General features: G+C 37.8%; 1 protein-coding gene across 1 annotated transcript; it reads right to left on the bottom strand.

The window, feature by feature from the left end:
• Window positions 1–340: 340 nt before the first annotated feature.
• On the bottom strand, window positions 341–8,279 carry LOC111070834 (inhibin beta chain). Its single transcript, XM_022361792.2, has 6 exons — window positions 8,166–8,279; window positions 6,074–7,194; window positions 3,833–4,843; window positions 2,707–2,963; window positions 1,992–2,637; window positions 341–1,928 (listed from the first exon to the last, which is right to left on the bottom strand). The coding sequence occupies exons 2-5, from the start codon at window positions 7,092–7,094 to the stop codon at window positions 1,993–1,995; spliced, it is 2,934 nt and encodes a 977-aa protein (XP_022217484.1). The 5' UTR covers window positions 7,095–7,194; window positions 8,166–8,279; the 3' UTR covers window positions 341–1,928; window position 1,992.
• Between the last annotated feature and the right edge of the window lie 4,114 nt (window positions 8,280–12,393).

The raw sequence follows: 12,393 nt of genomic DNA, 5'->3' as shown, positions 1-12,393 counted from the left end.
TTGACTAGTGTTATGATTTTTCTGATATAAATAATTTTTAAACACACTTGCGATGTTTAATAGCACGAAAAGTGTCCATAATATTGTCAGCGCATCAAATTCATGTTATTAATGGATTGATCATTAGTTGAATATTTGAAAATTGTATAATTGTGTTATTGTTTTCACTTCAGAAACTATTTTTCATGAAGTTTAATAACCGAAGGTTGCACATGTAACGTAACAGTCCAAAAATTTTTGCTTGTCAAAAAAAGAAAAATTTGGTTTGGCATTAAAGAAATTTACTTTATTACTTCCATCCCTAAGCTAAAAAATATGTATACAATTATGTACTACTTGTTAAAAATAGTCAACTAGAAGAGCAGACTTTTTTGAAAGTGTTGCGCACCTATAAAACCTACTTCCAAAAATGTTTAACGTAACAGTCCATTTGAGACGTTCTCTTAAATAACAACGCGTACAGAAAAATGTATATGGACATAAAAACTTAATACAGATTTAAAATTTGTAATTCAATATATTAATATATTGAAAAAACACATTTTCATGTGTTTTTGAGACAATTTTCGTTAAAATATGCGTGCGGATATAACTTAACAGTCTTCGATTTTGACCTTATACTGACTGAGTACTGGTATAAAATTAGAGACTGCGACTCATAACGTTCCCTCCTGTTTATTCTGGATTTTAGTATTTTTGTATGAACAATATCGAAATATCCCATACAAAATGTAAACAGAATCAAGTACACGTAATTTTATCTCTCTTTGGAGCAAGAAACATGCGAAATAGTAGAACAGATAGAATCCAAAAAAACAACGGAAATATGCGTGTGAGCATGTCGCAATTACGGGATTCTCCATCACAAGAGAAACGAAATGAACGAAATCAACAATGACAATTGGAACGGAGACAAGCTCGCTGTTAGATAACTGACACTCTCCGAGAACATTAGATTGACAACGCATACAAATTAATCGAGCATTTAAGTCCGACCCAGATATTGAATATTCTGCTCATCCGAAAGTGCTGACACATAGTGAATCACATAGTCCATATTGTATTGCGTTCAAACACCGATATGAGTCAAGTAGAATGTGTTGTGCGTCATGAAAAGTTCAAACTAATTTATAACGCACATTATAATTCCGCTTTCAAGTGACAACCTTCGAAGCAACAGAAATAGTTCACAATATTGCGACAAATGATTTGCCGGGTCAGGGAGTGGCAAACTAGGCAAGCGAGTGCCTTCTAATATATACATCTACATATTTCATTTATATACTGGCGCTTCCTCATATCCGTACTCATTTGACGAATATACTACATGCAGAAAAAGTAAAGTAAAAAAAACTTTTGTGTATAACAACAACTAATCAAAACCGTACCCTTCTAGCCTTCATGGATAAAAACACTGACACGTAAATGGCTCTAAGATATTTTTTTGCGGCTATTTGCGAAAATTTCCAAATTTAAGAAAAAACCAGGGATTTGTTTATATTAATTTAATTGTATATGCTGTTTAATAGTATTTGTTGTCAATATTCTATTAAGACTCCAATGTGCTATAGATATCAGCAAGATTAAACTTCTCAGTGCCAAGAGAGCGTTTTCACTAAACTCAGTAAATTCTTTGAATATAAATTTGCATGCATGTTTTAGGTATAATATTTGTTGCTAATTTAGGCACTTTTGTAATTTCGAATAAGATATTAAATATATATACATACATATATTGTCATCATTATTCTAACTTACAATACAATTCAATTGAGTCTAATCTATTTGAATAACAATAAGTTTCTTCAGATTTAAGAATATATTTTAGGAGCACACATAGTTTTATTAATTGCCATAAAATTCGGCAGAAAGCTCCTAAATTTACCGGACGGAAAATCGAAGTAATAAAAGGCAAATCTCGTTGCAAGCTATGTACAAAAAGATTAAATATATTAAACGTTTGTAAATAGGAGTATTTCATTGGAACTTACGTTACGGGCAGCCACATTCATCGACGACCATTTTTGGTAAATCACGTTTGATAATACCATCATCTCCATAATATATTAAAGACATGCTGGAGAACTTAACTGGGGCGCAACAGGGTCGCATGCCATTTAGTAGTCCCATTTTTCGATACTCTTCTATAAAATGGGCGTGAAATGTTTGAAAGGTATCGGGTGTCCTAAACGGTCCCGTACAATCACCTCTGCAATAATTTGCAAAGTATCCTCTAGGCGCAATGATCCAGTCATCCCAGCCCAGTGCTTTAAAGGATACATAGAATGACTCTTTGCAACATTGCCCACTTAAAGCACCCCCACAATCAACGGCGCGTCTCCTTACACGACGATTCCTTGTTGATTCAGTATGAAGAACGAGAAATGGTCGATTTGGATTCGGATTTATATGGTCTGAATTATCCATTTTTGAGTTAGAACTTGGCATCGAAATTCGGAATAATTGAAGTGAGTACCGGCGACCGCAGCCGGTACAGTCAATCAAAAGTCGTAAATTTTCTTCACTGTTTTGGCTATACCATTTGCGGATTGTCTCAGTAAGATCGAATTTCTGCCATCCCAGGTGCTTGGTGTCCACATTAAAAGATGCACGGAACAGGAACGCCTGGTCGATTCCCTAAAATAGGTAAGTTTTGTTTTGTATCTGAGATAGGTATATTTATAGTATAGTGTTTGCTTCACTTACCTTCTCAGTAATATTTATTCCTGCTGTCAGTTGAAACACCCAGATTTTGATTCTATGGTGTGAGCTTGCTTGCCACTTCCGTTTAGCGTTTGTCAAATGTTCAACCTGTAAATTCTCCTCAGGTTTTGCATCCCAGTAACTGGGTGGCTTATCGATGCGAATGTGTATCTGAGCGCTGCGTATGTAAAGTTTTTGGCTAGGAACACGCTCTTTTTGTGGAGCAAATTCCAATATTCGATATTGTCTATATTGCGTTCCTATAGGATACAAAAATAGTGATAATTTGTACCGTTCAATACGAATTCCGTACAATGCCAGAAGTGTTGAGATCGAAGGTTTCATTTACATATGTGTATAATTCATCAGTACCTGAGTATACTGATTGCTTTTGATCACCCAAAAATATATGGAAATGTGTTTACACCACATACTCGAAAATTGTATGTATTTAGAGTTTTGAATTTAGCATTCAGTACAGTAAGCTTCTGCATTATTAACCGTCTTAATAGTCTGATGGGATGGGATGGGATGGAATGGGATGGTGTTCCTTTCACTTCTTGGGACAATTGTGAAAGTACTTCAAACATCATACAACAGACACTGCCTCTGTCTGCAATAACTAAGTACTTAGACGACGTATGTAAGTGTTTTAAGGGTTGTCACGGTGTTAGTCCAGACGCAGACGTTCTTACATAAGAGGCCACAAACTGACATTTGATATTACATTGAAATGAGCATGGGGACATAGTATACATAAATACATTCGTATGTATTTCCCATACATACATATGGACGTATGTATGTATATGCTAGTATGTTCCTGCATAATGTTAGCGACGCTTATATGGTCTATGGATTGGTTACCTAGAATATTAAGATGCGGTCTATAGCGCTAAAGAGCAATATAATAAATAAATAATAAATGAAAAAAACACACTATAGTTGAGTGCCTTGAAAATGAGACGACAAGACCATTACTTGTATTTGAAACTAATGGTAGACATGCTGAGAATGGTTTTACGTATGGTCAATTTTCTATATAATATATGGTGGTGAGCTCTCGGGGGAGAGAAAGTGACTCGTTCCTATCGGGTACATGCCAGATAGCACTTGTCCGTTCACTTACCTTCTTCAGCAAACGTAATTATTTCCTGAGTGTTCCCAAAGAAGTCTTCACGATCAAAGTTTTCTTGGTCTGACATGACCGAGTCGTCGTTCCGCTTAGGTTTTCCATCCTCGTTATTACCACTGAAAAAGTCGATGTTTATTGGATTCTGTCCGTTTCTGTTGCTGCTTCCATGGAGGGAGTCGTACTGGATTTTATCATGGACCTGAACACTGTAATCGTTAAAATAAACATGATCATTTTGTTTGATCCCGCCGTTAATGCCAATATTGGCCCTACTATCACTACTACGATTTATATCTATCAGATATGTAGATTTTCTGAACTCATTCGAATTGCCTTTTCTGTCACTGATGCCATTGCTATTCCTGCTGTCACTGCGATGACCATTTCTCTGCTGTTTAGTGGCAGTGGTAGTGGTATCGACATTTTTGGGTTGGTGTGTAGCCGTAGACCCGCTGCGAGGGTTCATTTTAAATGGGCGTATATCTGGCCAATTCTTAAAGGTTATACTTTTCACATCGTCTTCGTGATTCTTTTGCCTTGCTCGGATCGCTGTTCGATCTCTCATGAATTTCTCATATATATGGCTTCTACTGATGTTAAATGTATATGAAACCGGAGAGCGATATCGATCCTGATGGGGATCTGGATCACTAGTAGCAAAAACCGTCCCGTCTTGTTCATTGAACCTATGTATTTCGGATGGGGATAATTCCCGCAATCGCGAACGCTGATCGAAATCGCTACTGCTGCTGTCAAATGCATCGTTAGAAACCATCCTTCCACCATCCGCCCGATATATTGTTTCCCAAATAAATTGCTTGGGTAAAGGATGAGATACGTTTGGCTTGTGGGTAAGGCCAAGTTTCGTCAAAATTTGCCGTTTTATTGACTCTAAGCGAACACGGTCGCTCGGTGCAATATTGTTATGGGGGCGATTAGTTTTTTTGTAGAAATAATTGTTGTTATTGTACTTGTTGTAGCTGTTGTAGTCTGTGTGTGGATTATCTGTGTAAATGTGATAATTGTAAAGTGTTATGTAAGTTAAAAACGTTTTGTTGTTGTTGTATGAGTACTGTATGGGGTATGAGATAAATAATATTTAAAGTCAATATTTCATTAATTAACAAGAGACGAAAACAATCTTCGGCTATATCCATCGCCACTTCGGCTATATGCATGTTAGTTCAATGCGTTCGAATCATTTGCAGGTTTGGATATCATCGCCGATATGGTTGCGAGCTTTTTTGATTTTGACTTTCGGTGCAATATGTTTGTGTGGAAACACTTTAACCAAAAGTAGAAGCGAGCAGTTTCATACGTACAGGTATTCTCAGTATCAAGGGATACATATCGGTTCAATATATTATATATCGGTCAAAGAGCATATCGCTTAAAGACAATTTTATTTTTCTGACGAAAATTTAGCCAATCAATTGGCTTAGTATGGGGATTAGTTAGTATGGGGGCAGAAAGAGGGCGAGCCTCAAAAGTCTAAATTTGTTTTCCGAAATTCTACTTTAGTCTAACGAGCATTCGTGCAAATTTGTAGATATCTTCATTTTTAGAATAAATGCCAAAATTTTCGACTTTTTTTCCACAGTGCAATCGTTGGAAAATTTGTTTTTATAGATATAGTACATGCCTTAGCCGAAAATAAATAAAATTAGGTGATTGTATAACTGACTGTATGGCTTAGACTGGCCTAGAAGCCAGCTTATGTTTTTTACCACATAGCTATTCTTAAAATTAAGTTTGAGTGTTAGTTTAATGTAGGGGTGGTATGAGTGATGAATGGAGAGAAATTATTTAACGGATTGTAAGAGTGACTTAAATTAGTTGAAATTTTGGGAAATAACGAGATATTTACTGTCAAAACCGTACAACAAATTAGTTCCTTATCCAAAAATACAAGTACAGTGCCTTCTTAAAGATTATTTTATTCGAATTTTGTATTAAAACTTTAAACCGGTCTTTTGCTTGGAATCAAATGTCACTTGACCTTTACCTCTACTTCGACTGCTCGTCTGTATATCTTATTGTCTATAGATTTCATTATACTAATAATTTAATAATAATACTTTAATAAAAAAATTCTTTGTCATTAGAAATTTCAATAGTTAAAAAAAAGCTTTTTTGATTACATCCCTAAAGCTTTGATTTCATTTCAGTGGTGTCAATGAATATGTTAGATGTGGAAATACCAGTAAAAGCGCAAGTTAAGAGTCAGAGACTTACCTTTATCGCTGTAGAAATTGGCTTTGCCTTCCTCATGACATATGGTACATCCCTTATGAGTCACAAAATTGGAGACATAGCTACTGCTGCTTCCGATGGCATTGCAGTTAATTAGTTTCACCTCAAACCAGACAAGTCCAATGAGTAGCCAGATGAGATTGGCTCGATTACGTTTAATCTTGGAACAGTGACGTATTGTGCTGCTATTCGCCGATGGCCACGACGATATGATAGCTTTTAAAGAGGATACTCGAACGTTTCTCGTTGGCATGCTTCGGAGCCGATTCGTGTTTGGTAAAGATGCGTCAATCGCTTTTAATGCATCTATGGAAGCGCATGTGTCAGCGCTAAGGCTATAACTAAGTCTCTGTCGGAATATACTTTCCTGCTGTTGCGTTTGGTGGTGCTGTTGTTGCTGCTGTTTGTTGCTATTCGTTCTGTTACCATTATGGCTGTGCCTACTACGTCGCCTGCGGCGTCGTCGCCTTCGGCGCTGTCGCTTGCGATTGCGACTGTTGCAAAACATTTTGCAAAGATTCTTCGATTTCAGTTGCTGATCATTAGTGATATCGTAAGAACTATGGCCATAGAGAGATTTAAGCTTGGCATCCGTATTGCTGCTGGCAGTGGCGCTGGCTGCAGTAGGAACTGTAACGGGGACCGGAACGGGATTGTTGGTACAGCTTCCTTTTCCGCAGAGCTCTATTAGCATGCAGCTTGATATAAGAGTGGCTATGGCCGTTGTCCAACGAGCGAGCGCGATAATAGTACCCACGACAATGGATACGACCAAACCAACAGGACCACAAGCTTTTTTGCGCGCTAGTGGCGGTGGAGAGTAGCAGGTCCTCGAGCTGCATTTGTTGCAGCAGTTGTTGATGTTGACGCAGCAGCAGCAGCAGCCCACAACAATGACGCAGCATCCCTGCCGACAACAAAGGCATGGACAATTGTAGAAGCATCTGTTGCTATTTATTAATCGCCCTGACTGCGAATGCTGAGGCTCAAGGACAAACCTCATTTTGGTTACTTATGGAGCTGTTTCCTTTAAAGTTTATAACCATCGGTAGTTTTATATTCTTGGTAAAGAATTTCCATCGAAAAGAATTTCCATTCTTGGTCTGTAGAAAATATTAAAGTGAGTAATATTCGAAATATAGCTTCTAATTGCTAAAAAAAATATATATGTATATATGTATGAATCGATTATGACCTTGCAGCTTGCAATGTGAGGCGATATGGACATGCGTGGCAGTCCGTTTGTTTTTTTATTAAGCTAGTACCTAATTTTAAAATCTATATATACATATGCAAGAATAAATTGTCCGGATCGCTGCAAAAACAGGTTGTTGTGGCAACTTCGTTATTTCTTAAAAGGTTGCAGCCAACAGCAAAAAATCCAAATCCCCGTTATATAATAGGTCCGATTCTTGAAATGCACAGTTTTGCGGTTCTATCAAGTGGATCAATTATGAATTATCCAATAGGTGATCAGAGTGACAAGATATGTTAGTCTGTCTGTCCATCAGCTCGTCTATTTTAAAGCATTGTAGCTCAACGAATAGTGCCGAAAAAATCTTCTTTCTTGAATTCAATATCAATCTTTTAGCTCGTTTTTTTACAGATTCTGAATTTTGTTGGAGAAAAGTTTACGAATACGTATTTTGCCGCCCACAGCAAGCATATTAAAATGTTATACGTCTACTACACTACTCTCAAATTGAATAGCTATAATTCGCGAAGCCGACAGTCGCCTTCCTTGCCTTAGTTATCCTTTTATTACGTGTATCACATAACGGAAGTTCAAGCAGACAGACCCGCGCTCGCAAACACTCACAGACACGCACAGACACAAGAAGCTTCGAGCTTCAGACACCAGCGAAAGCTTATGAAGCGACACTCAGACAAAAGGATGCGACGAGGCGACGCCAGTGGCGGCTGTATAAGTGCCAGCGGAAAGAGCAAGTAAAAAATATATCGGCGTCGACAAGGAATCGTTACGTGGTTGTGAAAGTTAATTGCAAGTATTTTCCTTTAACGAAAACATGAAATCCTAATGTTTATTAAATTGCTTAAAATTATGTGTTTTCACCTTTATTGGGGCTTTTGAAAAAGCCATACGCATTTTCAAAACCTTTCACTGTAAAACAATTATAATGTTAGATTTTCACACGTATACTACGATCACATCACACATATTTATATTTATATTTATATTTATTATTTATTTATTTTTTTGTACCCACTGGGGCCGTCTGTGCTTTCTTGAGGCCTCTTTGCACTATAGCAGTTTGGGCTTGACTAAATGACATTGCATACTTTAAGGGGTCTATGGAAACGAGCGTTTCATGACGGCGTGCTTTTGTCAGAGTGACAATTCGAGTATTCGATACCGATATAATGTGACCGCACAAAAGTATTTTCTGAATACAGTTTTTAGTTGTGTGGTGACACCGGCTTCAATTTAACCACACATTTTTTGGACGGACTAGAGCTGTCAAACGATTGATAGTTGAGCAATCGATAGTTTTGAATGTTTTGAAAAAAAAACAATCGATACTATCGTGATAGTATCGGGCTCAAATAAATATTAATTATTAATTATTTTTTTGTTGATATTTACTGTTTACTAACCTGATTAAATAGAGCGGGTCTAATCTATTTTTTTTCTCGGCTTCTGAGGTTTCTGAGGTTCCAGTCACACTCGACAAAACAAATCAAGTGAACTATTTATTTTTCCATATATGTATGTACATTGGAAAATGACCGCCAAACTCAATTCGTGGTGGGTTTTCAAAATTTTCTCTCTTTTCAGAGGTGAAGAGAGCGTTTTCGTGGTGTGAGAAACATGTATCTTACGGGAACGCGTAGCAACAAATGTTTACAGTAAATTTCGAACGATTTGATTGGCTGAAAGTTGGAAACGCGTAAGGTAAACCGTTAATTTTGTAACGGATTTTATATCGAAAAGTATTTTTTGGGTACAAAAAGATAAATTTTATTATTGTATATCAAATACATGTAAAACTTAAGCAAGTAGTAGCTTAAAATAATAGTAAAAATAGTTACAGTAAAATAGTAAATAATAAATTCCTAGTCATGGTCAGTCCCTGGGGTCTGTCATACTCAGGTTATGATGGAAACATATCCGACAGAATTTCTGGATAATTGGCTTGGTATGAAATGAAAACAATTCCATTTTACCAATAAATACTGAAACTGTACCAAAATTTCAACCATTTTTCATTGGTTGGTGCTGATTTTTGGGACATTCTACTCTTTTGGGACTTATATTCAAAATGTTGCTAGGACATTTTTATGTTGCTCGGCCACATTCTGGTAGAAATACGGCGAGTCTGATACAAATTATTATCGTCGAAATTTAAAAATGATTAATATTTAAAATTACGGGTTTTATTTGGAATGAAGACTCATTGTTGCGTCATTCCCGTAAGATACATTTGATTTGTATGGGAAAAAATTCAGCAACATGGGGCAATGAAGTAGAGCAGCATTGTTGTGCAACTTTGGAACGAATGAGCAACAATCTGCATACCTTGGGAAAATGGATATTATGGACTTGAGATATTGTTTGTAATTTCAGGCTCCAATTAATGCAGAAACTACTCAGTCTCTGTTTTAAAGACATTAAAGACGAAATTTTACAGCTTACGGTTTCCAATAATAGGTATCAGAACCGGGATAAAAGTATATATAAAACACAAACATGTGCATTATGTAGCGCTTGTAGTAGGAAAAATAGGTGGGTTGTGGTGGCGGCATCTAGTGCTCAAGTGGGTTAGCGAATATAAGGTCAAGGCGGAAAGTAAATGCGCTAACAGGTTCAAATGTCAACTCTCTCTTATGCCGTGGACCTGTTAGAGGACTTGGCGCCAGAACGCTAGCGTCCATCTCGTCAATTCCCTCTATAAAGTCGATCAAGCCGGTTGTGTAGTGGCCGCAATAAGGGCGATAATTTGCTCCCCTGTACTGGTTGTTAAGTTTTTTGATACTATTTGTTACTGTGATTGTGCCGAGTTTGAAGAGGGTGAAGGTAGTGTGACCACCGGAAAACCCAGATAGCGCTGAGTCCGTTTGTCAGGGTCAGGGGAAAGCAATGGGGAGAAAAGAAGTCAAAAAATCTTTTTTTCTTAGTCTTGGCGCTTAACAAAAACTCCATAAAAACTGTGTTGAGTTGCGGATGCAACCAGTCCAAGCTGGCAAACAAGCAGCAGCAGCAGAAAAGCCAAACGGAATTAAAAGCGCATTTATTTGTTGTTGTTGGCTGCAACCAAACGCGCTCGGCAGAGCGGAGAAGCGTGCGCAGGCGTATCAAGTCGAGCTGGATTTAGTGTCGAACAGCCAGGCGTCGGCATATATACCGGCGGGTGCATCGAGGAGTGCATAAATATATGTGTGCTGCAGTGTATGATTCCCGTTCCCTAACGTCCCCAACACCTCCCACCATCGGTAGAAGAAGAGGCCAGTACATAACCGCAGGAGCCAAGTCTTGATCGTTGCTGGATAAAAGTTTAAGGCGGCGGAAGAAAGAACAGTTTTTTCAAGTCTTCTTTCCACCTTAAAGAAGGAAGAGGAGGAAGACAGGAGTGGAGAAATGAGAAGACAGTAGAATTAAGTGAAGTGTTGAAGAAAAAAAAAATATAGTTTGATAATTGAGTTAAATTAGAGGTGCATAAAAGGTATGAGTGGGAATTTTTTTTATTATTACTCAGGTCCGATTAAAAGCGGCAAACAATGCATAGGTCCGTTAATTGAGTCGAAGGCTTAGCATCGATCGGCGCGAGGAAAAAGGGGCCATTCGGATGTGGGCCAGGGGGCAGAATGGCCATCGGTAGGGTGGGCATGTTACGCCTCATCAACACCTGAGGTCGTAGTAGGAGAACCAGCAGGTGCAGCGGAGTAGTTCCATTCCCTTTAGTGTTGTTTGTTGGTCGGAAGTAAGTGGGATTCTCTATCCCGGTTTTCGCTTGTCCCTAGCACGCAACTTATTTAGGATATTATAGTGAAGAAAGGCCGATCATGGGAGGGGAGCAAGATCACCACCCCCCTAGCCGACGAGCCTGAGCCGGAACATACAGCGTGCTCCTCTCTCTCCCATGCCCAACACCGCGCCTGAGAATAATGAGTTGGAATGCGATTCGTTACAATTAATAGGTAAAAATCATGTCAATCTAGGATAAAATCATAAATAATGTTTCAATGGAGCTTGGAACAAAACATTTAACACCTATTAAAAGAAATAAGGTATACAAAAGTACATACGCATAGAAGAAACTTGGTTGACCAGCAACACTGACGTCACATTTAGTCAAAATTTACGTTTTATACTTTGGCCGTTTTTGTTTGAACCTTATTATGTAAACAATCCAATGAAAAAGAATTCTGAAACCTAGCCAATCCTGAACAAAATTCATTGAGGAATTGGATAAAATTATTTGTTAAGGGCTGAGAGTGTTAACTAGCTAGTAATATTAAACTGAATATCAAAATTGACGAATTTCATATCACAAAATATCATGGTATGGCAGCCCGCAGCAACTACGAATTGCACGAGTCTGGCAACGCCACAAAACGACGTCACATTCGTTTTATGTTGTTTTTGTTTGAACCTTAATATGTAAATAATCCAATAAAAAGGACTTCTAAAAGCTTGCCAATCTTGTAGAAAATATATGTATCTATCGGAAAAAATTATATGTTTAGGGCTGAGAGGGCCAACTAGCTAGTAATATTAAACCGAATATCAAATTCGAGGAATATCAACGTTGAATGTTTTGAAAAAAAACTAACGATACTATCGTAAATGTATCGGGCTCAAATAATTATCAAAAAAACATTGAAACCTTTTAGGACTTGTCCATTGTAAAAATTAGATGCCACCTGTCGATTTGTCTACAAATGTGTCTTCGTATTTTATAGCAGCCAATCCAAACATATCAAAAGTGCAACGACTGTAGCTCGATACTATCATGATAGTCGCAAAACCGTCGATAGTAGAGGCTAGCAGTAAAATATCGATACTATCGATAGTGCCCTCGATGGTTTGACACCTCTAACTTACCATCTACAGGTGGCTCACAATTTAAACGCAGAAATGAGTCCGGAGAGCGTTTTGAGTGCTCTCTTTCGACTGGGTCATGGCAAGGTATGGCCCGAATATTAAGACGGCCAGAACTTTTTTTAAGTGTCTCGTAAGGACCTCACCCTAGCCCCGATGGACTAAATATACCATGGGTGCGCGAAAGCACAAAATCATGAGTTATGTGGTGAGGTGGGTTTTTTCCTTGAAAGCTCTGGAT

The sequence above is a fragment of the Drosophila obscura genome, unplaced genomic scaffold, assembly GCF_018151105.1.
Source record: "Drosophila obscura isolate BZ-5 IFL unplaced genomic scaffold, ASM1815110v1 contig_187, whole genome shotgun sequence".
NCBI lineage: Eukaryota > Metazoa > Arthropoda > Insecta > Diptera > Drosophilidae > Drosophila > Drosophila obscura.
This window is presented reverse-complemented; position numbering and strand designations above follow the sequence as displayed.

Coding starts and splice junctions, on each gene's coding strand:
- LOC111070834 (XM_022361792.2), bottom strand. CDS start 7,094: ATGAGGTTTGTCCTTGAGCCTCAGCATTCGCAGTCAGGGCGATTAATA. Junction 4,844..6,073: donor CAATTTCTACAGCGATAAAG/GTAAGTCTCTGA, acceptor ACATTTACACAG/ATAATCCACACACAGACTAC. Junction 2,964..3,832: donor AATTACGTTTGCTGAAGAAG/GTAAGTGAACGG, acceptor TGTATCCTATAG/GAACGCAATATAGACAATAT.